The sequence below is a fragment of the Apteryx rowi genome, unplaced genomic scaffold (genome assembly GCF_003343035.1).
Source record: "Apteryx rowi isolate R43461 unplaced genomic scaffold, aptRow1 scaffold_190, whole genome shotgun sequence".
NCBI lineage: Eukaryota > Metazoa > Chordata > Aves > Apterygiformes > Apterygidae > Apteryx > Apteryx rowi.
The window spans coordinates 1032418-1055289 of NW_020448197.1; the positions used below are offsets into that span (position 1 = coordinate 1032418).

The 22872-nt window shown below is 47.3% G+C and overlaps 2 protein-coding genes across 2 annotated transcripts in view; both read right to left on the bottom strand.

The window, feature by feature from the left end:
- The window catches only part of CLIC4 (chloride intracellular channel 4), a 34446-nt gene extending 33974 nt beyond the window's left edge, over positions 1-472 (bottom strand). The window contains exon 1 of the mRNA XM_026062553.1: positions 278-472. Within this exon, the coding sequence (XP_025918338.1) occupies positions 278-349 (72 nt within the window). The 5' untranslated portion in view covers positions 350-472. The remainder of the gene's footprint in view (positions 1-277) is intronic.
- A 13652-nt stretch (positions 473-14124) lies between these two features.
- SRRM1 (serine and arginine repetitive matrix 1) overlaps positions 14125-22872 on the bottom strand; it is a 17056-nt gene continuing 8308 nt past the window's right edge. Inside the window, exons 9-16 of the mRNA XM_026062504.1 lie at positions 22483-22577; positions 21647-21791; positions 20941-20982; positions 18863-18967; positions 18061-18522; positions 17188-17374; positions 16236-16430; positions 14125-16007 (exon numbers count right to left, since the gene is read on the bottom strand). Coding sequence (XP_025918289.1) covers positions 15903-16007; positions 16236-16430; positions 17188-17374; positions 18061-18522; positions 18863-18967; positions 20941-20982; positions 21647-21791; positions 22483-22577 — 1336 coding nt within the window. The 3' untranslated portion in view covers positions 14125-15902. The remainder of the gene's footprint in view (positions 16008-16235; positions 16431-17187; positions 17375-18060; positions 18523-18862; positions 18968-20940; positions 20983-21646; positions 21792-22482; positions 22578-22872) is intronic.

A 22872-nucleotide genomic window follows, 5' to 3' on the forward strand; every position in this document is an offset into this window, starting at 1 on the left:
CCGGGCCCCGGCGCGGCGGCGGGGGAGGGCAGCGAGCGGCTCCCCCCGCGCGCGGCACCGCGGAGGGGCGGCGGCGGCAACAATAGGCGCGGAGCGAGAGCGGGAGGGAGCGAGGCGGCAGGCGGCCGCTCCCGCCGCCCCGCGCAAGTTCCTGAGGGAAACTTGGAGCCTCCCGGCCCGGGCGGGAAACCGGCCGCGGTGAGGGGGGGGCGGGGGGAAGGAGGGGGGGCGCCCAACGGTCGGGACCCCCCGCCGCGCGCGCGCGCGCGCGCCTCACCTTGACGAAGAGCTCGATGACGGGCTCCTTGTCGCCCTCCTTGAGCCCGTTGACGGGCACGGACAGCGCCATGCTGCAGCCTCCGCTCTGCCTCTCGCCTCGCCTCTCGCCTCGCCCGGTGCTGGCAAGCCGGGACGGCGCCGCGCCGCCGCTCGCCTTCCCCCGCCCTGCGCGCGACTGCCGGCGGCCCCGCCCGCCGCGCCCAGGCGCCCTGCCGGAGGGGCGGGGCCGGCGCCGAGGGGGGAGGGGCGGGGCTTCCGCCGAGGGGCGGGGCCGGGCTCGAGGTGGGCGGGGCCGAGGAGGGGGGAACGGTTCCTCTGACGGGGCTGAGGGCGCGGCGCGGGAGGGGGGAGGGGAACCGGCCCCGGGGCGGTGCCCGACGGCCCTAACGGCTGCGCYCGGCCCGGCCCGGTCCTGCCGGCAAGGGGGGACCCCCCTCCCCCGGCCCCCAAACCGGGAGAACCCCCTCATTGCCCGCTGCGGCCCTGCCCCCACGCCAGGGCCTCAGAAACTGCCTCTTTCCTGGCTGGGAGGGGAAAGAAAAAAAAAATTCTATTTAGGGAGGTTTCCAGCCTAGTTTCTCCCTCGCTATTGAGGTCAGGGACTGAGGAGCTGGACAGGGGGGAAAAAAAAAAAAAAAGCGCAGGAGATTTGGGCGAAACGACGGAACGAAATTAAACCGCTCGCCCTTTTCCAGCCTTTCCACCAAAATAGCAGCGCGGCCCGCGCTCACATTTTCCCCCTGCGGCGTGAACAGAGCGGCTTTTATGCCCCGGCAGCAGCCGCCCTCCCTCCCAGCCCTTCCGTTTGCGGGAGCCCGGCCTCTATTTTTAATAGTCTGAGCTCAACCCGAACGTCTCGTTCCCAGGGTGGGATGCGCTGGGGCTGCGGGATGCCCCGGGGCGGCACTCGCAGGCCCGGCTCCGCCACCTGGGACGAGCCTCCCTGTAATTCGTACCCAAATGTTGCCAGAAATGGATGGGGACCATGTGGTTATGGAGAGGGTGCTTGCTAGTAATAATAAAAGCCTCCTCTCTCCCTCTCCAGGCGCTTTACCGGCCGCCGGCCGGCGTAACCGGATGTCTTTAAGCAAATTTCATCTTTGAGTGCCCTTGAAACTTGCATCGGGAGCAGGAAAGACGGCGGCGGGCCCCTCTCCCGGTGCCGACGGGGCTGGGCGACCCAGCTGACAAAGTCCTTTCGCGCACGTTTCTGCAGCTTCCTTACAGCCCTTCGGGCGCAGCAGGCTCCCTCGCCGTCAGCGGCAGTCTCTTCCCTCCTTGTTTTCCAGATGCTCCGAGGAATCACTCTGATTCATGGGGTGGGACGGTCGAAATTAGAAATCCGTGTGTCATTGCAACCAAACCAGCAGTCGGGCAGGACCACACAGTCTAGCCCTGTCCAGGAACCTCAGTGAATAATCGCCTTTAAATTAATTGCAGCCTCTACCACAAAGGACACGGTAGTCAGAACATGGGTGGGAGCGAGGGGATAACATCTCCTCCAAAGGAGACCGTCTCAGAAACGTCAGCTTTTTGGGGCTTTGCGTTCACTTTTGCCAGGCAGCAGAGTTGCACCAGTAGATGCAAATGTTAGCAGTAGATTAAGGGCCTGATAATAAGGGGTTTTATTGCAAGGCCATTGCATCATGCTGGCAGGGGAGAGTTGTTATCCTCCGCTGCGTCTTTAGTATCTCCTATGAATGAAATCGGTCGTTCAGCTCCTTTCCTGATAAATTTGCTCACGTCCCAGAACTACCATCCTTCTGGTTTGCTTCGGCTCAGAGGCCACGAGCTAAGTCCTCGCCACTGGGACTGAGCAGCACCGGGGGGGGGGGGGGGGGGGGGATAAGAAACGTCTCCCCTTAGCTATGGACTAGGCCTTGTTGTCGGTACCTCCCCATCCCCTTCTGCCAAAAGTTTCAAAATCACAGGGTTTTGTAAAAGCTGAACTATCGCTAAAGCCTGAGCTCCCCTAAACAAGGACTCGCCTACTTTTGAAAAGGTTTTTAATACAGAGAAATAGCTCTCCCACAGAGCCGCTAAAGGCAGGTGTATAGCAGCAAATTTGAGGTCTGCAAGGCACTCGGTGCTTTCTTACATTTTACCAGCAGTACAAATGAGCTGCCAGGGCCATTTCCACTCATTACCACTGAATTTCTTCTCTAATAAAAGAGTTCATGTGGTGTTGTCTTGCCAAGCAGTTAACAGCTAGTTTATTTCATTTATATCCAACTGCACCAGCTTTGTCTGTTTCTTAATATCTTTTAAGTTATTTTGCTTTTAGATAACATTTTCCTGGTTTCCAGCTGGCTCCTACTGAACCCCTCATCCTCCACATTCAAATTAAACCTCTTTCTCTAACCATGTTCAGTACAGTTTTGAATGTTGAAAGCTCTCAGTTGTTTCCTAGTCCTGTAACTGATGGTTGTGTTATTCTGAAAGATTTTTGCAACAATACTTAGAATTAATTTGCCCAAGCTTTACAAAATAAATTACCAATTCTTATAATAACCTATAAGGAAGTAAGTATTACTCACCTTTTACAGCTGTGAGAAATGAGTCAGAAAAGTTAAGTGATTTATTCAAAGTTAAATTTGCACTGAGTCAAGGAGTAAGAAGAAAGCAATTCTGGCCCCCCACCTGTGCTTAGATCAGGAGGTCACTCCCTCTATATTATTTTATGTTGTATTGAAAAGGCTTGTTGCCATTTGGCACAACAGCAGTGCAGCATATTATTGTTTCACTTCTCTAGTGCTTTTGGCCTTTATGCAGCAATTTTCCATCTCGAGCTTTCCAAGTGCTTTTGAAACTGAAGGCATCAGATGTTAAACATATCAAAGCGCACGCTCTCCTGCCCCAGCCCTTGCTGTGCACGTTTGGCCAGAGGAATTCGCTGCCACATTGACCCCAGGGTTCAAAAATGGCTCTTTATTTCCAAGGGGAATTTTGGAGGCGCTGGAGCAGCTCAGCACGCGGGTCATGTTGCAGCTCAGCGGGACTGCATGCTGTATGAACATCCCAGCTTTTAAGCACAGTGAAAATGCTTAGAGAAAAGAGATTGTTTAGAAAAGTTTGGAAGGCAGGATGCATCACAGCAGCATCCGGGACCATCGAGCAGTGGCTGCAGCTGGAAACGAGGTCCCGGCCGAACAGCCGGGTTCGTTATAGCAGTTTACAGCAATGGTGGATGAAGCCGGGAGAAGAACCTGCTCACAGACACCTATTAAAAGAAAGGCAGAAACAACAGTTCCTGGTTCAAAAATACCAGCATGCTCATTCCAGTGCTAATTTGGGTTCTTGGGCTCGTCTCCAGGCAGGGATGCTGCAGAAGTCCTTCCCTGGAGACTTGCTACAGCGGAAGAAAAGCAACCGCAGGCCGAGAGATCATGTGTCCCGGCTGCTTGGCTGCGACTGTCCCCTCTTCGGAGAGGAACCCCCCAAGCTCCGATTCCCCTAGCCTCCTGCCCAGGCGCGAAGCGAGATTTTGGGGTCTATCCATCATCTGATCTCTAGGACTGGAATATTTTATTATGTTGCTCTTGCTCATTTTACTACCCCTGCGTTTGTTTATGAAGCTCGTAAGCGGGTGTTAGCCCGCCAGATTTCCAGGGAGTGCGGGGGAAACCAAACTGCTGCTTGTGTCAGACTGTTTGCAGTTTGCCGTAGCGCACAACCAGCTGTCCCTAGATAGCTCATTTTCATCCCGGGGCGAATGCCAAATTTTAGCATTGACTGCAGGCTCCCCGAGCGGGTCCACCAGCCACCGAAGCGAACAGCTGAGGACTGGCAGCAGGGTGCAGAATGGGATCCAGYGGTAACATCTGCCCCTGGTGAAAATACAGTGGAAACCAGCTCTCTTCCGCGGGCAGGCGGGCTGCGGAGCGGACGCCCGAGCACAGGAACGGAGGCCGCATCCCGTATCTTTATGTGGGAGGTTGACTGCATCCCCCAGTTTCTGGGTCCCTCCTCTTTTGCACAGTCCAACTAACACCCTGGCGAGCCCAGAGGTTAAAGAGCTACGTGTTTCTAGGAAATTTGAATCGAGAGCTTTCGGTGGCAGGAACTGCAGGTTAGAGTCGTTTACCAGTCGAGGCGCTTTCGGCGCAATAGCAGGCTTGTTTCTGGTTACCGGCATCTGGTTCTTCCCCCGGGGAGCCGGACGGTAATTGATGCGTTTTGTGGCTAAGCGTTTGGACGCGGCCTCTCGCGGCGCCCGAGGAGCGCGGAGGCAGACAAAGCCCGCGTTGTCTGCCCGTTCCCCCGGGCTGCGCTGGCTCCCCAAAATTAAGGCACGGTGGGGGCAGCTTTGCAGGAAAGCTGACCCAGGCAGGGTTTTCACCTCGCTTCCTTTAGCGCAGCTGAAACACTGAGCAAGTCAAACCGCTTGGCACCTCTGCTCCTTTGGAGGTGATACACAAGGAGGGGAAGAGGAAAACTGGCTCGACGGCCCGCTCGTACAACGCGAGTAACTGAATGCCCGGCTCTCCTCTTTCAGCAGCGGGCTGTTGCCATGGCCCTTGCAGCGCGTTTCTTACTGCCCTGTTTTTAAAACTCAGATATCGGCCCATGCTGACGAGTCTGGGCCTTTCCCATAGCGTTAACATCCCCCGGCGGGAAACGTATTCAAAGATTTCAGCTTCAGCCTTTGTAGAAAGGGAGCCGCAAAGGACCGCGAGCTGGAGATCAGCCCTGCCCTAAGCTGGMAGCCGAGTCCTCTGGCTGGGATCGCCTTCTGGGACGCATCCCTTGCGTTGTTCTAGTTTTAAAAGTTAGTCGGAAAAAAAGACACCGTTTCCCCTGCCTGTCTAAAGAAAATCCATCTTTCCCCACCCCTTCTCGCACATACGGGTTGCCCGAAAGGGAACAGATTAAGGTCATTGGCTGTTTTCTTGTAAATCGAGTCTCTGGGAGATCCAGAGAGCTGCGATGATAAAGTGCTTTGGTTAAAAACACTAAACTAACTGTTTTTTCCAAAGTAAGGAAAAATATCAAGTTTGCCTGGCTTTGGGTGCTTTTGAGTTTCAGACGGGCCGAAGGGATCAACCTGGCGAGGTCGGCACTGGGCTGCGGCGGCCTTGCAGTGGGGCGACCTTCTTTGGCCGGACACGGCCTGGGCGACAGGGTAGGTCCCGGATCCTCAGGCCGGAGGGAGGATTTTTAGGATTTTCCACCCACCCCTCACAGCTTGTTCCCAGCTGCCAGGGTGAGAGGGAGGCAATTCCCCGCTCCGGCCGGGCAGCGACGTCCCATGTGGCGGCCGATCCGGTCAAGCCAAGCGATGCGCCAGCGCTCCCCGCTTCCCCGCCGCAAGCCGAACGTCTGCTACGGGCCTCAAACCTGAGCTAGGTGCTGACGCGACCATTAATGGTCTTTCCATCACCTAAGGAGAGCAGGGTGCCCGGAGCCCTGCGAGGGGCTGCGAATCGCCCGAACGCCTGCGGGAGCAGGGCCACGGCTCCTGCGGGGCGAAGGCTCCCAGGGAGGGTCAGACTTTTCCGTGATGACGATGAATTTGGATGGTGGATAAGTCATTCGTCGCCCCATCGATGCGCCCCACGTTTTTTCACCTGGGTTTTCACCCCAGAGGTCTCTTCCCCTGCCTTTCCCGCCTGCTCCCGCGGGGGATCCCGTGGGCAGGGATCACCCACGGGCGCTCGGAGCTGCGGGTGCTGCGCGATGGCCTCGCGGGAGGCGTTATCAGCAATTGCAGCTCCAAAAGTCCCAATTTCTGCCGGGCCGGGGGGGAAACGGAGCCAACAAAACACGTCCTGCAAAGCGGCACGTCGCCCAGCGCCGGCTCTGCAAGGGGTTCGTGCCTCCCCGCCGCTCGCGAGTCGACGGGGTGAAGCTTTTCGCCGCAGAGGAGGTATCCAAATTCCTCCAAGTGGCTCTTTGGGCAAAGTCCACATCTGCTATTAATCACGTTTAGCAGAAGGCACAAAGCAAAAACCCACCAGAGCGCCGGCCTGCTCCGGACTCGCGCCGTAAGGGCCCAGCTGACTCAAGCGGTGACATGACGAATGTGCGTTTTATTTCCTCCCGTCTGAGTCACGGTGGAAGGAGCCAGGTTTCTTTGCGAAGGACTCAAGAAAGAAGAGAGGAAATGTGGTCAGAACAGCCAAGAGCTCCCGGTTCTGCTCGGACTTGGAAATAATCTTTACGATAAAATTATTTGCATTGCAGCAGCTCCTACAGCCCTAGCAACTCAATAAACACTCTAACAAACTCCTCCACCTTCTTTAAACCTCGTAGACGCAACAGGGCCGAGGCTGTGACATGCCCAAAGCCCCGACAGGCCGCAGCAGGACGAGGGGGTTGCACTTAAACCTCCCGAGTCCCTGCTTAAAAGCTCCCAGAAAGAGCCAGCGCTTATCGCAGAGGAGCCGCGTCGGCCCTGTGACGGACATGCCACTAATCCCACAGGCAGAACCGGCGTGAGGATTTCCCAAATCCTCCCTCCCCGAGCGCCCATGATTTGCAGCACACGCTCTACCTGCTCAGGCTGAAATTCTGGTATTTCTGAACACCGGGAATTTGCTTCTGCAATTTTAATAATCGCCTCTTCAGCCCCGTGGTTTTGCTGCGTACCCCTCGCCGCAAGGCGCGCTTCAGGCTCCTGTGAAACCGTGATAAAGCCCAACGCCAGGGCCCAAAACGGGGCAGACACGCGAGGGCGCCCGCAGGGATTTTTCCCCCTATAAGTCTTTTGCATCCGTCCCCACCTCGAATCGCAGGATTTCTTGGTGCTCTGCGTTGCTTCGCAGCGAGCGCTGGTGGAAGCCGGAGCCGAGCGGCAGTGTGCAAACATCGCTGCCCCGGCGGTTAAAACACGGAGCGCTTCCCTAAACCCTTCGTAATTAGATGCACAAGAGGGTTTTTCCGATTCAGTTTTCTTTTAATCTTTTAGCGCGTATTCAGGGCATGCAAATGAGCAATTAGCAGGGCTGCATCTGGGACGTTGCTTAAATTCAGCCGACGCACCGGCTGCTCATTAATCCCGGAGACGTGCGTTTCCAGACGATAAACCCAAAGCCAGCAGAGCAAACGCCGGCGCGGCGCCTGTCCCCGGAGGTCGGGGCAGCTCAGCCGGGCAGCGCTCGCCGCCCCGAGGCTGCTCGCGGCGACGCCAGCCCTGCGGCACAGCGACCGGGGGCTCCCCGGACACCCCGGCAAAAGGCCCCGTTTTGCAAGGTAAGGTCCCCCCCGCTGCACCACCTGCCTCGGCCTCGTGCTGTTAGCCCAGCGCGACGCCGGAGACGCCGGGCTCGGGCTCGAAGGAGGCAGGTACCGTTCACAAGAGCATTAGCTGCAGGCAGGCACAAGGGGGTTGCTCCTGGCGCAGCCCTGCGGTCGCCTCCTCCGTGGCCAAAGGAGTCTCGGGTACAGGAGGATGACGGCAATCATGCGAGCGTTGCCTTGCCTTTCACCAATATGCGTCTTCATTGCACCCCCCAAGGAATGCTGACCCCGATTTTAAGCTGAAAATTGCTTATTTTAGCAGTGGGGAAACTGAGGCAGGGAGCGACTGAGTGAGTTGCCCAGCTCTGGGCGGCGCAGGGTCCGGCTCCCCATCTCGGCACCAACCTCCTCGCCCTCCTCCCCCCTAAAGAGGAAMGAGAACGGTGCCGAACGACAACCGGAGCAACGTTTGCTGCAGGTTTCCGAGCTGCAGCCGGGGAGGAAGGAGGCAGCGGCTGGAGAGAGGCCAAGGCCCCGGCCGCAGCGCTGCCAACCTTGAGCCAAGGTGCTCGCGGCCGCAGCGCGATGCGGGCGAACGACGTAGCCAAGCCTCGAAGCTGGAGCGCAGCCATTGCGGCTACCGCAGCCCCGGCCAGCGGCTCCACAGCAATAAACGGGCTGTCTCGTAAAGCACGTGAATTGCTGCGTTTTCACACAACAACCTTCTGTTATCTCCGTCCTGTGCGAGCGAGGTGTCCGCTCTCCTTGCCTGGAAAGAGGAGCCCAAGCTGCAAGCGGAGGCTGCTTCCTTCAGGAGCTGCGAGAGCGGCTCCCGGCGTCCTCTGGCATAAATAATAGAAGGGTTCATTCACGTACTTGCCATAGATTAAGGATAAATAAATACATACCGGCTCAGCTCTGTTTTGCCAGGCATGCACTTAATGTAATTTTTCTTCCCAGTCTCCTTGCGCTGGTGCATGCGGACTCGCAAGGTTTTAATAACCTGCAGAGGAGCCAAACCGTTTCTGTCTCATTAAAAAAACATCATCGCGGTGACAAAGGTAATTTTGTTCGTGTCCGCAGTCGCATCCACTCACTGAACTAACGCGCAGCTGCCAGGGAGGCTGCTGGCTTTCCCTGGGGCTGAACCCCTGCTGCAGAGGGGAAGCAGGTGGGGCTTGTTCATGAAAAGGCTCTAAATTTCTCATGGCAGCTCCGCTAACTTGTCACCCATCACCTTTCGAGGCAGAAAGCCAGTTATTTTTAAAACCTAAACGAGGAATTACGACCAGCCGTTGCCCCCAGCCAAATACCCTTCCTCAAGCTTTCCAAGCGCAGCCGCGTGCCTGGAGCCGGGGACATTCGTTTCTCGGCCCGGGACGCACGTGGGCACGGGCCAAGGGTGGGAGAGACCCCGGGGAAGGACCTGCCCCGGCCAACAAGCGACGCGGGAGCTTTCGTGCGCCTGGCGGCACAAGCCGAAACACCTCTCCGAACGGGGCTGTTCCCGTGCTGACACCAGCAGCCCAAACTCCTCTGTTTCTGCGTGGCCACAAGGATTCGCACGCACCGGGGAGCTGCCCCTCGGCCGAACGCAAAGGTTTTGCAGAGGGATTGAATGATCCCGGGGACCTGGACAACCCGGGAAGAGCAACACGGGAGGCCGGAGCATCTGCTGGAGATCGTCCTTCGGTTCGCTGCAAGCACCTCCTAGGCGCCCTGGTTTTACTACCTTAATGCAACAGCCAAACCCGTCGCCCCCCAGCCAAACCACGCCGCCGCCCGTAGCCCCGGGGAGGCTCGCGGCCGCRTGGCCCTCGGCGCTGCCGAGACGTTGTTCTGCGCGACGCGGCCCCGGCGCCCCGCACAAAGGCGCCATTGACCGCGCGGGCAGCGGGTGCCTCGGGCGCGCTGCCCAGGGGCGGCCGCATCCTGCCTCCGTAGCCGAGGAAGGACTCGGCCGGCCCTGGCATCCCCGCTGCTGCTTAACTCGTTACACCCCGGGCCRAGGCACGGACGGGGGGATTAAAAAYGACGCCTGCCCCTGCAGACCGTGCAGCCTCCCGCGGGCCTGGCCGAGAGGCCGGTTCCCACGTGGGATCCCCGAAAGACGGATCCTGGCTGAGAAGCACCAGTCTGGAGGAATACGAGCTCCTGAGATAATTACACCTCGTGATTAAAACACCTCGTGTCAACAACTCAGCACCCTCCTGCCCTCTGCACAGGATCCCCCTTACCCGGGTGCCGGGGAGCGGCGCCCGAGCCGGATCCCGAACATGCAGCCGGCAGCCTTTTCCCTGCAGCACTGGTTTCTGGATCATCCGAAACAATCTCGGCGGAAAACAAAAACAAAACGTTGCTGAAGGAACRGGCGCATGTGGCACTGGGCGGCTGCTGCCCTGAGTCACTGTGTCCTCTAATCCCAGCTTCACCCAACCAAATTAGGAAGCAAAAACGCCCGACTCGCCTGCCCCGGGAATCCCTCACCTCCCATTATAAAATCCGACACTCCCAGCTAAGGAAGCACTTTCAGCGCGTTCCCCCTCCTCGGCACGTTCTGGCTGCCTCTCTGCAACAGCCCTTTGCTACTCAAGCAGCCACCTCRGGGCTGGGTAAGGCACCAGCAAACCTCGCAGGAAAACCGTCGCAGCTTGTGTTTTTATATAAAGAACAGGGGGAAAAAAAGCTCCTCTCCAAAAGCACTGTTAGCTTTGCGCCAAACTGGTCGTTCACTCCTAAACAAGTTTTCAGTTTATCCCCAGACTGGTGAAACACTAGGAACCCCATCTGCAGATGAGAAGCGAAGATACCTATTGTAATTAACTGGCCCACTAGACACCACGCCAGAGTTGGCATTGCTATTCCAAGCGTAGAAACTACCCTCATGGATTAGGCTGTCTCCATCTAATCTCCGATCTTGTCTCCAGCAGCAGCCAGCCCCAGGTGCCCCGGAGAAAGGTGTAGGAAACTCCTCAAAGCAGAAGTCCTTAGGCTTGGGCTCCAGCAGGAGGATGAGCAGTCCTGGTTTTATCTTGCTCAAGAAAGGATGGGTGGAACCAAACATCAGTGTTTCTTATTAGCATGCCTGAATTAATTTAAATCCCTAACTTTAATCATGGTTTAAATTAGCAGACAGGAAGCATCTTTTCAAATAAATCAATTTTATCCTGTTTTGCATGTGTAGCTTCATTTTTCACGAGRAAGATAATTGGCCTAAGGAAAACGAGAGCTGCAGGGAAGGTACACAGCCAGCCCAGAGCTGGACTGCAAATGTGGACTCTAGGCGAGCGTGTGCGAGAGGTACCAAACAAAAAGTGGGAGCCAAGTTTCCCCCTTTGAAGTAGGAACAATGTTCCAATTAAGACAGAATAATACACATCCGGGCTGACTAATYAGAAGAAAAACTCACTTTCTACTTTTTCAGAGAGGGGAAGGACTGCTGCTCACAGAAGGCCAAATGAGAAAGCCTCAAGCAGCAGGTAATGTTCTCCTTTAAAGACAACAGCTCATGGATTCCCCAAACTGAATCCCTCTTCTCTGAAGCACCCTCAGCTGCTCAATCCATAGAGCACATACACAAGGGTCTGAGTTATCTACAGAACGCTCCCCTTCCATTAGCTTCCTTCACCCAACCCCGTGATGGGGCCCCAACTTGTTAATAATAAATCCACAGTGAATAGGTCCAGGAGCTCCTCTTGAACTAAATCAGATCACCTCCAGCTGTGTATTGGTTGTTCTTCCACCGTAAGGTCAATGAAAAACATCACCCCACCAGGTCATCTTTCCAAGCTTTAATCCATGCATGGACTTCAGCATATAAAGGACTTGCCCATACATTTGCATGCTGATTGCCTCCAAGCAACCAGGTAAGCAAAGATGAGTCATCAGAAGTGGACCAAAAGTTTTGCTAAGTACGATCAACGTAGCTCAGCTTCACTCTTACTAGAAGGTAATCCTACTGAGCCAAGTCAGAACAAAACCTGAATCAGAGAGAAGTCGAACTTGGTTATTTAAACCAGAAATTGAAATAAAGACAGTGTTACCTGTTAAACAGTTTATGCATTACATATTCAAAAGAATGTAATACAGGGGGAAAGAGAGGCAACAYTCCTGCTGTACTTTAAACATCTGACTATGATTTCTGAAACACAAAGAGTTCAGATAAGAGCTACTGTTACAGGACATCATCTACCTCCACCCACTGCGGTAGGGAACAACCCAATTCCTCTTGCTTCATGCTATAGCAGAATGGAAACAAGCAGTTATAGCCTCTTCAAACTCATTCTAGAAAAGCTGCAGCARGAAGTCTGAAAGTCAAACAGTTGATTAAGTCTGGAAATATGCAACTACCTACACCATTGTTGTCAAATCTGAGCATTTTTTTTTTAAATGCATACCTTCACTGTAGTTTATTACAATGACTGAGACCTTACCAAGAGGAGAAATTAAAACAACTATCAGAAAGTTCTGTAAATATGACAGGTTAAAAAAATGAACGTGTTAAATAGGGAAACAAAAGTGCTATCCAGCAATGTGAAGAAATGGGGAAAGGCACCTGGGAAGACAACACTGAGGAGTGGCAGTTCCCCCTTGCCTGCCACAAGATCTCTACTACTGTTTTAGACTCAGGGCTCACCAACAACATCAAGTATTATTGTTTATACTRTTAGTACCTTGCTGGATGCTTATTTGGAATTAAACAGTGGAGATGTTTAAACACGCAATCCAAAGTTTCACGAGTGCATGATCCTGTGCTAAAAGTGGTCACGTGACAGCCGAACTGAAAAAGCTCAATCAAAATACAGTTCAATGCCTCGCTGAAAACCRTCCTTTCAATAGCACTTTTTATAACAAAACATACATAAAAGCAGGTTTGATGTTTGAGGAATGAAGAACCAGCAGAGTGCAGAAAAGCACACGATGCTTAAGCTGCTGCTCCAACTTAGTGTCCCTTCCATCACAGCCTACATCAGCCTGCTCCTCCAGGTCTGGGCCTCTGCTTGGAGGATTAATTTGTGTCGGACAACATGGAGCTGAATAAGTATGAGCTTTAATGTGCAGAATTGTGCAGTTACGGCTCCGAGCACAGAACTCTGCCTTGGTGCAGTTATATATCATTCAGATTACATCACCCTTCAGAGTAGACATTTTTCAAACCAATAATAGAACAGTCCTTGTCCTGAACATTAAGGCAATTAATTAGTTTCAGGCTATAAAACTGCAGTGGTGAAGCTCAGGAAGCTGGTCTGCACAAAATTCACTAGGCAAATTTCCAAAAATCACACAAGTGGAAAAATTTAATGGTCCAACAGTGAGTTACTATAAACTTCAAACTATTGCGCACACACCTGCTATTGTCACATCTGCTGACGTAACAAATACATCTTTCTTTACTACGAACTACTGATATTAAACTCCCAGTGACTCACTTCATCCTTACATTCAACTCCTGTGGACTCCTTTTCATCTTAATTACACAGTTCAATTAAACTTGATTCTTTTTGTGTGCAGTTAGATATAGTTGTTTCAGCAAGTCAATTATACAAACCCATTTATCTGTCATTTCAGGAAGGCAGCCTTGATTAACAAGCAAACACAGAGCATTAGCAGATTCAGAACAAACAGAGCAAGCAAGATTCATGCACCACACGTTCTGCCACGTTGTACAAGGCATCCTACATGGTTACTTTCTGAGCTAGAGCCACACAACTGCAAATGAAAGGGTTGAGGAACAGAGATAAAAGGTTAACCAAGAAGAYTGAGTGGTGAACTCAGACATCTTTGACTTTGGATGATCCGATCTCAGAATTACAGATGATCAAGAGAGGAATTCAATGATGCAAGTCAACAGTTCACCAGGACAAAATTCCACAGCACAGACACTAATGGCTATCATCCAAGCTGAATGATTGTGTACTGAAAATCTATACAATCATATTCAAAGCAGAAAGAAATAATGCAACAACTCAAGAGAAAGATAAAGGAAAAGTAGAAAAGGCAGAATTCAATGAACAACTGCTTGCTATCCCTTGACTAGTATTTGGATGCAATGTGAGATATAAGTAGGAAGAAATTAAAATATTAAACTAAACCAGATATGGAGGAGGAATTCTTCTTGAAGAGCATATTTACTTTTTCTTTTCAAACCTAAACATTTCTTTATTGATAGAAGCTACAAAAAGAAAAAAGAAAAAAGGTAGAGAGGCAGGACTCCTAACAACAGAAGCTACAAAGGGGAAAAAAATAGGGGAGAGGAGAGGCACCTAATAAAGTTTTGTGAAGTTCTGGCCTTCTTTCCTAACCTGTCCAAAATCAACAGTGAAGTTCTTTTTCAAAATGCAGTGACAGATGTAGGAGACAAAAAATAGGAACAAGTAGAGATAAGCAGTCGGGATTGAAAATACTTAAAGTACTTCTACTACTCCAAAGATCAAGAGACACACAGAGGTCACAAAAAAACAGATAAAATGAGGCAGACTGTAAAGAACAAAGCATTAACTCCTTGTGCAGGCTGCATGTGTACAGCCTTTTAAGACTGAATTTCACAGACAATCATTTGCGGTGGCAGGGAACATCACAGGGAAAAAAAAATGAATGAGGCACTGAGATTAGCATAACATTTTGGTCAGGTTCTCTAGTTTCATAAGCACCAAATTCACTCAGATGTACTTTTTAAAATGTGTTTGTCCAGAAAGTTCTTGGAGTTTATTATACACATACTTAATAACAGGTGGTACTCAACATTAAGTGTTGGTGAACTAAGATTACAAGCACTTTAGCATACAATGTATACTTAGGCTAAAAAAACCAAAAGATTCAGCATAAAAGGAAGTGCAGAAGAAAGCAACTTTATAGATATCCCTTCCATCAAGTAGCTACACAACACCTGTTTTATATTAAAACCCTACACGATGTCAAGTAAAAGGACTGATCAAATATCTACACTTAATTCTGAACATCACATCTACTTCAGATGCAGGACAAATTTTCAAAAGCACATTTCATTCTTCCTTCCCGAGGAGTCTTAGACTCTTCAGAAGTGATTTGATTTCAGAACCAGAACTTGAATTTTTGGAAAATCTGACAGCAGCAATCCAGTAAGTTTCAAATACAACTGAAAAAGGCAGTGTGCCAACAGGATTCTTTAGATGGGCATTTAAACCAGTGTTCACATGAGCAAAGCTAGCTAAGTTAATGCAAACTTCCCATTTAAGAGTCAGACATTTTAGCAGGACCTTGAAGCATTCTACTTGCTATGGCAAGCAATTTTAACAGGCAATTTATTTATTTATTTTTATTTAACTTATCCATCCTAACAGCGTGCTGGCCAGGTAGATTGTTTTACTCTTGCTTTGCAAGAACACCAATCCAGACACAACAGGAACATCACTGAATTAACTAAGGGCTATTTCCGCTACCAGTAGGACAGCTAAAAACAAAAGCCCCACTTTTTGAAAAGCCAGCATATTGGATCAAACGATTTTTCATATCTGCGTATTTGATAACCCTGTACAAAAGAAAACTGATTAGCAAATGTAAATGTTCATATAAAAATAGCCAACATCTCTTTAAATTTAGAAATTTATTTTGTTTAATCCACAAGCTTTATATAGCTTTAGTTAAAAAAACAAAAACAAAAAACAGTGAAAACATGACAATATCCAAAGTTCAGGTTCCTCAAACTTTCAAAGACCACATCTCTGAAAGTTGCTTATACCATTCAGAAGAACCGCAACGAGACAAGATTTATGAATGGGGCAACGACATCTCACAAACAAAATTTATGTAACTGAAGGAATTTTTCTGGGACTGCTGATCATGGAAACTGCCCTTTAAAAAAAGAACATAAAAATACAAATGAAATTCCAGTGTTCCAAATCAACATGTTACATCAATATAAACCCACAGTGTCCTGGTAAACAACATGCTTTCATTTATGTACCATTCTAAATTGCTATTCTTGATTCACTTTAATGGAGACTATACAGGCAACAGTAGAAAGCATTAAAATATATATACTTCCTTGGTAACTCTGCAGTGGTTTTACTCCTGGGCAAGCTTACAAACCACAAAGGTTAGTAGCATAATGTAAGTGGGTACAAAAGTAGTCAAATGAGACCCTCACAAATTATTCTAAAGGTTTTGGTGAATTTTAAAGAAACTAGGGAATTGATGGCCATGTTTAAAACCTTCAAAAAAAATTCCTACTGCTTCTAAAAAGTCTCACTCTAAATGAAATTGTGTTGACTGTCAATGAAAGAATGTCACTAGTACACTGTGGACACCTTTTGTAATGTAAATCCATGCCCTTTGTACATGGTGAACCTCAACCTAGCAATTATTACAACAAATGTTATATTCTAAAGCTCAAACACATTTAGCAATTTGAAATTGAATTCTGAGTACAAACCAAATAAAATGTACATTATATCAAAGGTTTCAGCCTAAGATGGTGGTGACACTTGCGCCTTCCTCATTGACCTCAGTGCCTTCTCTCGCAGGTGTTTTTCTAGATCATCCAGGTTGTCTTCTGCTTCACTTTCTGTCTCCTTAAAATAAAGATAAAGCATTTCTTCAAACACTGAAAGACAGGCCGGGCTGTAGCCCTCCAATACTTCAACTCAACAAGTAAAATCATGGGACACTAAATGGCACTTCTGAAGTAAGACTATTATTTAGAACATAAAGAGCACACGCTGTGAACATTAATCTCCATCCATTTTCATATATTGCACTCACAAGTAAAATGTAGGAAAAGACATACACCAAACCCCTACCTTTTTGGGTTCTGTCTCTGCCTCCTGGTCTTCCTGTGTTGAGGTGGTATCTGCTGCAGCCACAGCAGCAGCTGCTGCAGCTGCTGCAGCCTTCTCCTTCTTATGTTTTTTGTGTTTCTTGTGCTTTTTATCCTTTTTATGCTTCTTATCCTTCTTTTTCTTCTTCTTCTTCCCACCACCTTCTTGATCTGAATTCTGTAATGGAAACAATTCAATAGATATTACACCTCATTTCTGAGACTTAAGATTTTGTTAAAACAAGCCTGCAACCAAACTGGGGAATTCAGGTTGACCGAGCAACATGCAAAGCTCAGTAAACTCAAGACAGTTTTTAGAATGGGCAAAAGTCACATTTCCAATCAAAAACTGCAAAAGCAATCCTAGAAGAGGGATATTCTAATGCACCGCAGTGGAGCACCTCAGAACACAATAGCATGCAAACCCRATATGCTGGCCACAGCAATGCACGCAAATCTTTTCCTAGAAATTAATACTGCAGGTGGAGTTTAACTCCCCAAAACACTCCTCTGGTAAAGAATGGAAGTGCCCTTAGTCAACACATTCAAAGAATGGAAAAGGACACCAGATAATCTCTTCTTTTCCTATGAGGAATACCCCCGAGTTTAAAACCTTCTCACTTTGTAGACCATGGAACTCATTTTAAGTGAAGCATACTTGTTAAGTAATCCCAGAAACTTCATGAAATGGGAGAGTCGTCTTCCACAGGTCAGAATGTTTATATTACAGCACTCTTTTCAGACTTGTAAATATTAAACTTGAAACATCTTTATTGCAAATTGTTTTCAAGATTTTTTTAAACTAGAAAACATCACTCCAAGAATATTTTTTTTTGGCATGTGAATAAGCTTAGAGCTGTTCAGCAAACAAGTCTTGATGAAAATAAGTTGCCATATAACCCGAAACAGTTCTACTATTATTAACAAAAAAATACCCTTGCAGGTGATGGGCTCTGAGTTGGACTTTTAGCCTTTTTTGCAGGTGACCAGTTTGCAGAAGGTGAACGAGACCGAGTAGGAGATGGAGGTCCTTGATGTTTTTTCGGTGCTGGCTCAGGTGATCCTGAGGCAGATCTTGATGAAGACACCCGTCTTGCAGATCGCGGACTTGGCGTGGAAGCCCTTAAAAACAGAAAAGCCACACTTAGATACTAGTGTTAGAGATTTAACTTCTTGTTTTGTCTCTTAAAGAGTGACAAAAACCAAACATGCTTATTTATAACTTGGCTAAGCTGCCACTTAAAATGATTAGTTATTGTGTTGGCATACACTACAAAGGGCAAAACAATCTAATGCCATCGTGGATCAGCAATGCAAAAGGATATTGCAACGTGATAGCTTGTAAAAGGACAATACCATTGTTGTTCAGGAACGACTGCTCCCTTTCTTCAGATGTGACTAATTTATAAGCACATTAAAACTGAGAGAACAGCATTGCTATTTTACCATCCAATGAAGAGAGAGTGCAAGACATTACATTCAGCTACATTCGCTATTGTTTTCACCTGCTCAGTCCCAGTGCTTTTCTGTGCTCTTAAAGGACCCCTCAAACTCTATATAAAGCCTCTCTAAAGCTTCTCCCCAGGTTGCACTTTGTAAGATTGGAAGCACCTATTAAAAAAAGCTTCAGAAAATGCATGTTAGAAGTTGGCTGTGTGAAGGTGGAAGCTGAACAGAGCCACCAGTGCTTGAGCAACATTGAGACATACAAGCACCACTTTAGTTTGATCCCCTAACTATTCCTGTTACACCAAAAACCAAAACAAAAAAAACCCAAAAGAAACAAGATTATTATTATTATTTTTTACTTTGTCTTCTTAGGTTCTGGTGTCCTTGACACCCTCCGGATGGGTCTAGTGCTTGGAGATGGAGACTGTCTTCTCTGAGGTGAAGCTGAAGCTCCTCTTCGCAGTGGCGGTGGGCTTGCAGAGGTATGAGAAGCTCTAGGCCGAGGTGAAGGTGAATGCCTTTTGTTTTGTGGCGGCGAACGTGCTTCCCGATTAGACCTACTGGGAGGAGACCCCTTCCTGTGCTTGGAAGATACYGAAGGTGAACGCCTCTTAGCAGCTGGAGAGCTCCTTTGTTTTGGCGGTGGTGAATGGGAGACTCTGCGTTTTGACTGTGGAGAAGGTGATGCCCTTCGTTTAGGAGGGGGAAGAGGAGACGTTGTTCTTCTCTTAGGAGGTGGAGAAGGAGAATATCGTCTCTGTATCGGTGGAGAATATCTTCTTGGAGAGGGTGAGCGTCTGCGTGGGGGTGGTGATGGAGACCTAGAAAGGTAACAAAAGTTCAGATGTCACAGGTGTGAATTACTTGCAAGTGCCTTGCAATTTGCCCAGAGAGGAAGAGAATTACAAGAGCGTTTCTCTAAAAATTCTTTAAAACCTTATTTGATAGCAAACTTTTTGGAAAATAAGCTAAATGGGTGTACTATATCCAGGCCACACACCTGCCACAGAAAATAAAGAGATCTCACTACCAAAACTACACTCCCCTCAATAAGTCGCAAATCAAGGAACAGGTCTCCTAAATTATGGCATTTAGTTTTGCATGTAATGGAAGTCAGCCAAACCAGAAGCAACTATTTTATGGCAAAATGCAATACAGTACCTTCGACGAGGTAATGAAGGCGACCGCCGCCGCCTTGGAGGAGGGGCAGGTGAAGGAGAGCGTCGTCGCCTGGCTGGTGGGGGCGATGGACTTCTCCTCCGCCTACTAAAGAGACATAGGAATTAGTCAGAAAAGCTGTAATTGAGTCATAAGGGGTTTTTTTCTTTTATTCTTGCTTTCTCTATGCCAATTATTCCTGTTCATGCACTTCTTCAAAATGAAATTCTATCAGAACTACTAATGGAAAAGTTACATCCAAGTCTATCTCTAAAAAGCATGAGAATTTTCAGAGCCCACTACACCAGAGTCGGAGACAATTTCTCAATCTGCTTAACCTGATGGATTTGCAACCTGCAGACAAAAAGGAAGCYCCATTCTCTCCCATATTTTTCTCATTTCTGCCATCTCCCTTGCACTGAATCTAGTGATCACCTAATGAGTCAGATGTGCTCACTGATCTGAAAGATGACTAATCAAAAAAAAATAAAGAAAAAAAGTTGTCATCATGCAATAACATGACTGCTAGATCCAACACAAGGGAGGGACTGGGAATGCCCAGCTGTGTCAGGGAGAAAAGCACTTTCAGCAGCAGCCTCAAGCAGAATCAGATTAAGCATACTGTGAAACTGTACTCTTGGAAACAGCTTTATCTACAGATCTGAAATCTAAGATGACTTACCATTTCCTGAAATGCTGAGAAAAATCAGAGTTGGTGCTAACTGCTGCTATTTGGATTCAAGTTATTCACAAAATGAGCCATTCTGCTCTCAGATAGGTTTACGGACTTCTGGGAGGGGAAACTTTGATCAAACACTTTCATGGAGTTATGGAGAGAGGGAAATAAGTACTTTGTAAAGAAAATTTTTTTTTAAGCAATTCAAATAAATAATGTGGAAAAAGGACAAAAACAACAGTAATGAAAGAGTCAAAGTCAAGGCAGCACAGCTTCGTGGGAGGGGAAGCAGACAGCTCATCTAAATAACAAGCTACCTAAGATTTAACTCCAAATACCCTGGCTGCTGTTTTCCAAGGCAGGGAGTTACACTTTCTATAGATAAGAGTTTGCCCCAAAAGACAACACTCGTATACGATCTGAAAAAATACCAGTCTTAAAAYGTCATTGTTGCCCTAATTAAACACTTCGCAATGATGTTAAACATTTAGACTAGGACGAAGCACTTAAGGCTTTATGCAGAAGGCAATAGGTGAATTTATTATTCTGTAAACAGCTGAAAGTATCTCCACATTCTAGGCTGCTTTGTATGCAACTGTTTGGCAAGCAACAAGATCCAGAATGATAATGGTCTACATTTTAAGATGCAGTCACACTTCATATGAATCAGATTWCGTATGCTGCAACAATATTCTAGCTAGGCCTCAATTACAGATTACTCACATGGGACATTACATCAGATTAATAAATTCATCATACACCCAGCTTCTTGCACTTTCCTATATTCTGGACTCAGTACAGAGCACACAGTTTCACAAATAAGTGTTACAAATACTGCCTACATAACGTAAGGGGAAAAAAGTTCTTATTCAGTGCCCATGTCTGCTACTAGTTCCAAACACTTAAAGGATGGAGGAAGGAGACTTCCTGAAATTCCAATTATCTGTGACACAGAGTATCAAGATCTTTATTAACTGTTGCAGGTCTAGGGAAGGGTTTTAGCCAAAACATCAATGGCAACAAGAATACAGAGTGGTGCTCACCTATCTTTCAAATCTGTGTATATGAAATAAGAAAAACCCTGGAAGAATACAAATGCATTGTTGTTTTAAGGCAACAACAGGCAGCATGTTACTGGCCATTATACACTTACTTGAAGTAGTGATTAACAAGAGACATAGGGCAGGTGTTTCTTTTGTTGCTGGATTTTTTTTTTGGCCAGTGAAGTGGCCCAGATCCCAGGCATTAAGAGAATAGTCTGAATTTCCCTCATCTTACTACTTTGAGTGTGCAAGTCCAAAGCAGAAAAGACAGCAAGTACTTATCCATGACAAAAGAAATAAGAGCCTTTCTAAATGGTCTTCTATATACAAATCCTAGTTTAACAGATTAATTTCTAACMAACCTTTTCACCACTGGTGATTGCCACCTCTTTTCCATCTGCATCCTGATAGCAGTGGAGGAAAAAACAAAGTGTAAAAAATTCTATTTGCCATATATTTGAGGCAAAAATGAACATGCTCAAATAAAATTCAAAGTAATTCTCAACAAACGAGCATAACAAGAATGCAATATCGAAACAGACAAAAGGTCCATCTAGCCCAGCATCCTATTTATGGCAGCCAGCAGTAGATGCTTCAGGAAAACATAAGAGGCAGAGCTGGTACCAAAAACCCCCTCAACAACAACAACAAAACAAGAACAAAAACAAAAAAACAAAAATCCCTGATTTATCCTGGTGGCTTCCAGAGACCTACAATTTAAAGAGAATCATATGAACTTTCGCACAAGTTTATTAGGAGTCTCTACTATGAACTAAGTATTACAGTCCAGAACACATGGAAATCCATAGCTTCACTAGAACTTGAAGGAAATCCTGCCATGTCAATATAGAGGAAGCTTGCTATAACCAGCATCAAGATCCTCATTTTCATTTCTAGGATAAAGTTTGGAGAAAAAGAATTTTTTCTGTTTGTGCAGTTCTGGGCTAACTGGACCAAACTTATTCTGTTGGGGATCTGCTGACAGTTACACAGCACAAAAACAAACATTAACTAAATTCAATTATATAAAAAAATGCATCAGTTATGCACAGCTTAAGAAGAAATTACCGAGGGGAAGATTCCTTCTGTCGTTTTCGTGGAGAAGGCGATGGACTACGTGAATGTGAATGGCGTCGGCGCCTACCAACTTCCCCATTCTTCACATTGGATCTTTTAGGTCGTTCCTCTTCAGATGAAGATGATGAACCAGAATCTGCAAGTACAGAAGAATTAACCCCTGAAAAAYTCCCATGGCACTGTTATGCAGTTACTGATACAGTTATATTGCTGTTTAAACTACTAACCTCCCCCACTCCCACAAAAGAAAAAGCCTCTATTTAAAAGTAGTTCAAACAATGTAACTAAAAATGTTTGTTGAAGTGAAGTGATAAGTAAATATTTACCTCCAAACTTCATCCACTAGAACTGGGTAGCAACCTAACTGTCCACATAAAATTTGACTAGCCAGGCAATTTAAAAGGTAAACTGCAGTCACATATGGAAATGTTAAGTTGACAACAACCCAGGCCAAACCCACGTTAATTTACCAAACTCAACCATACAAGAGTCCAAAATATTAGGAAATAACCTACAGCAACAACARATTAAGTACACCCCAGTAAACAATATTTTTACATGATGTAAGGGTTTAAAAGTGCAACTTTTAAAGATGAAAACCCATTAACAAAGACTTACTATAGCCTTTAAAAATTCTGCTTTCTTCCTCAAAGCAGTGTGAGTAATAATTAAGAATGACTTCTTTATGTAAGAGTGGTAAATCTGTAATTAAGTTTACAATAGCACTGTAGACTACACAAAATTTTAATCAAAATTGAACTTCATCAGTGCAACAAGTATCAAATGTTAAATACAATACAGTTTTAGGAAACGTATGTTATCCATACCAGATGAGGACTGCTGATTCTGCCTTCTGTACTGACGCCTCTGTTGCACAGAATCTGCTGCAGCCATTTTACCTCCTTTATCTTCTTCTGAGAAAGTACATACACATACAGAGTATTTAAAACTAAGGATACAAATTTGCTTTATTCAGACAGAAGTGAATCAATATTTCAGTGGATCAAGCACACTTTTTCTTACATCTTAAGTTAACGTTCAATTCAGATTATGCATTTCGGCTGGGATTTTTTCAAGAAAGTTTAAATTAAAATATTTGAGACAATGTGAATGATTCTACTTCTAAAAATTCTTGCTTTCAATACCAGTTTGAAAATGGGGTTGACAAAGTATTTACCACCACCTTTTGTTGTCATGCATCTTTCATCAAAAAAAAA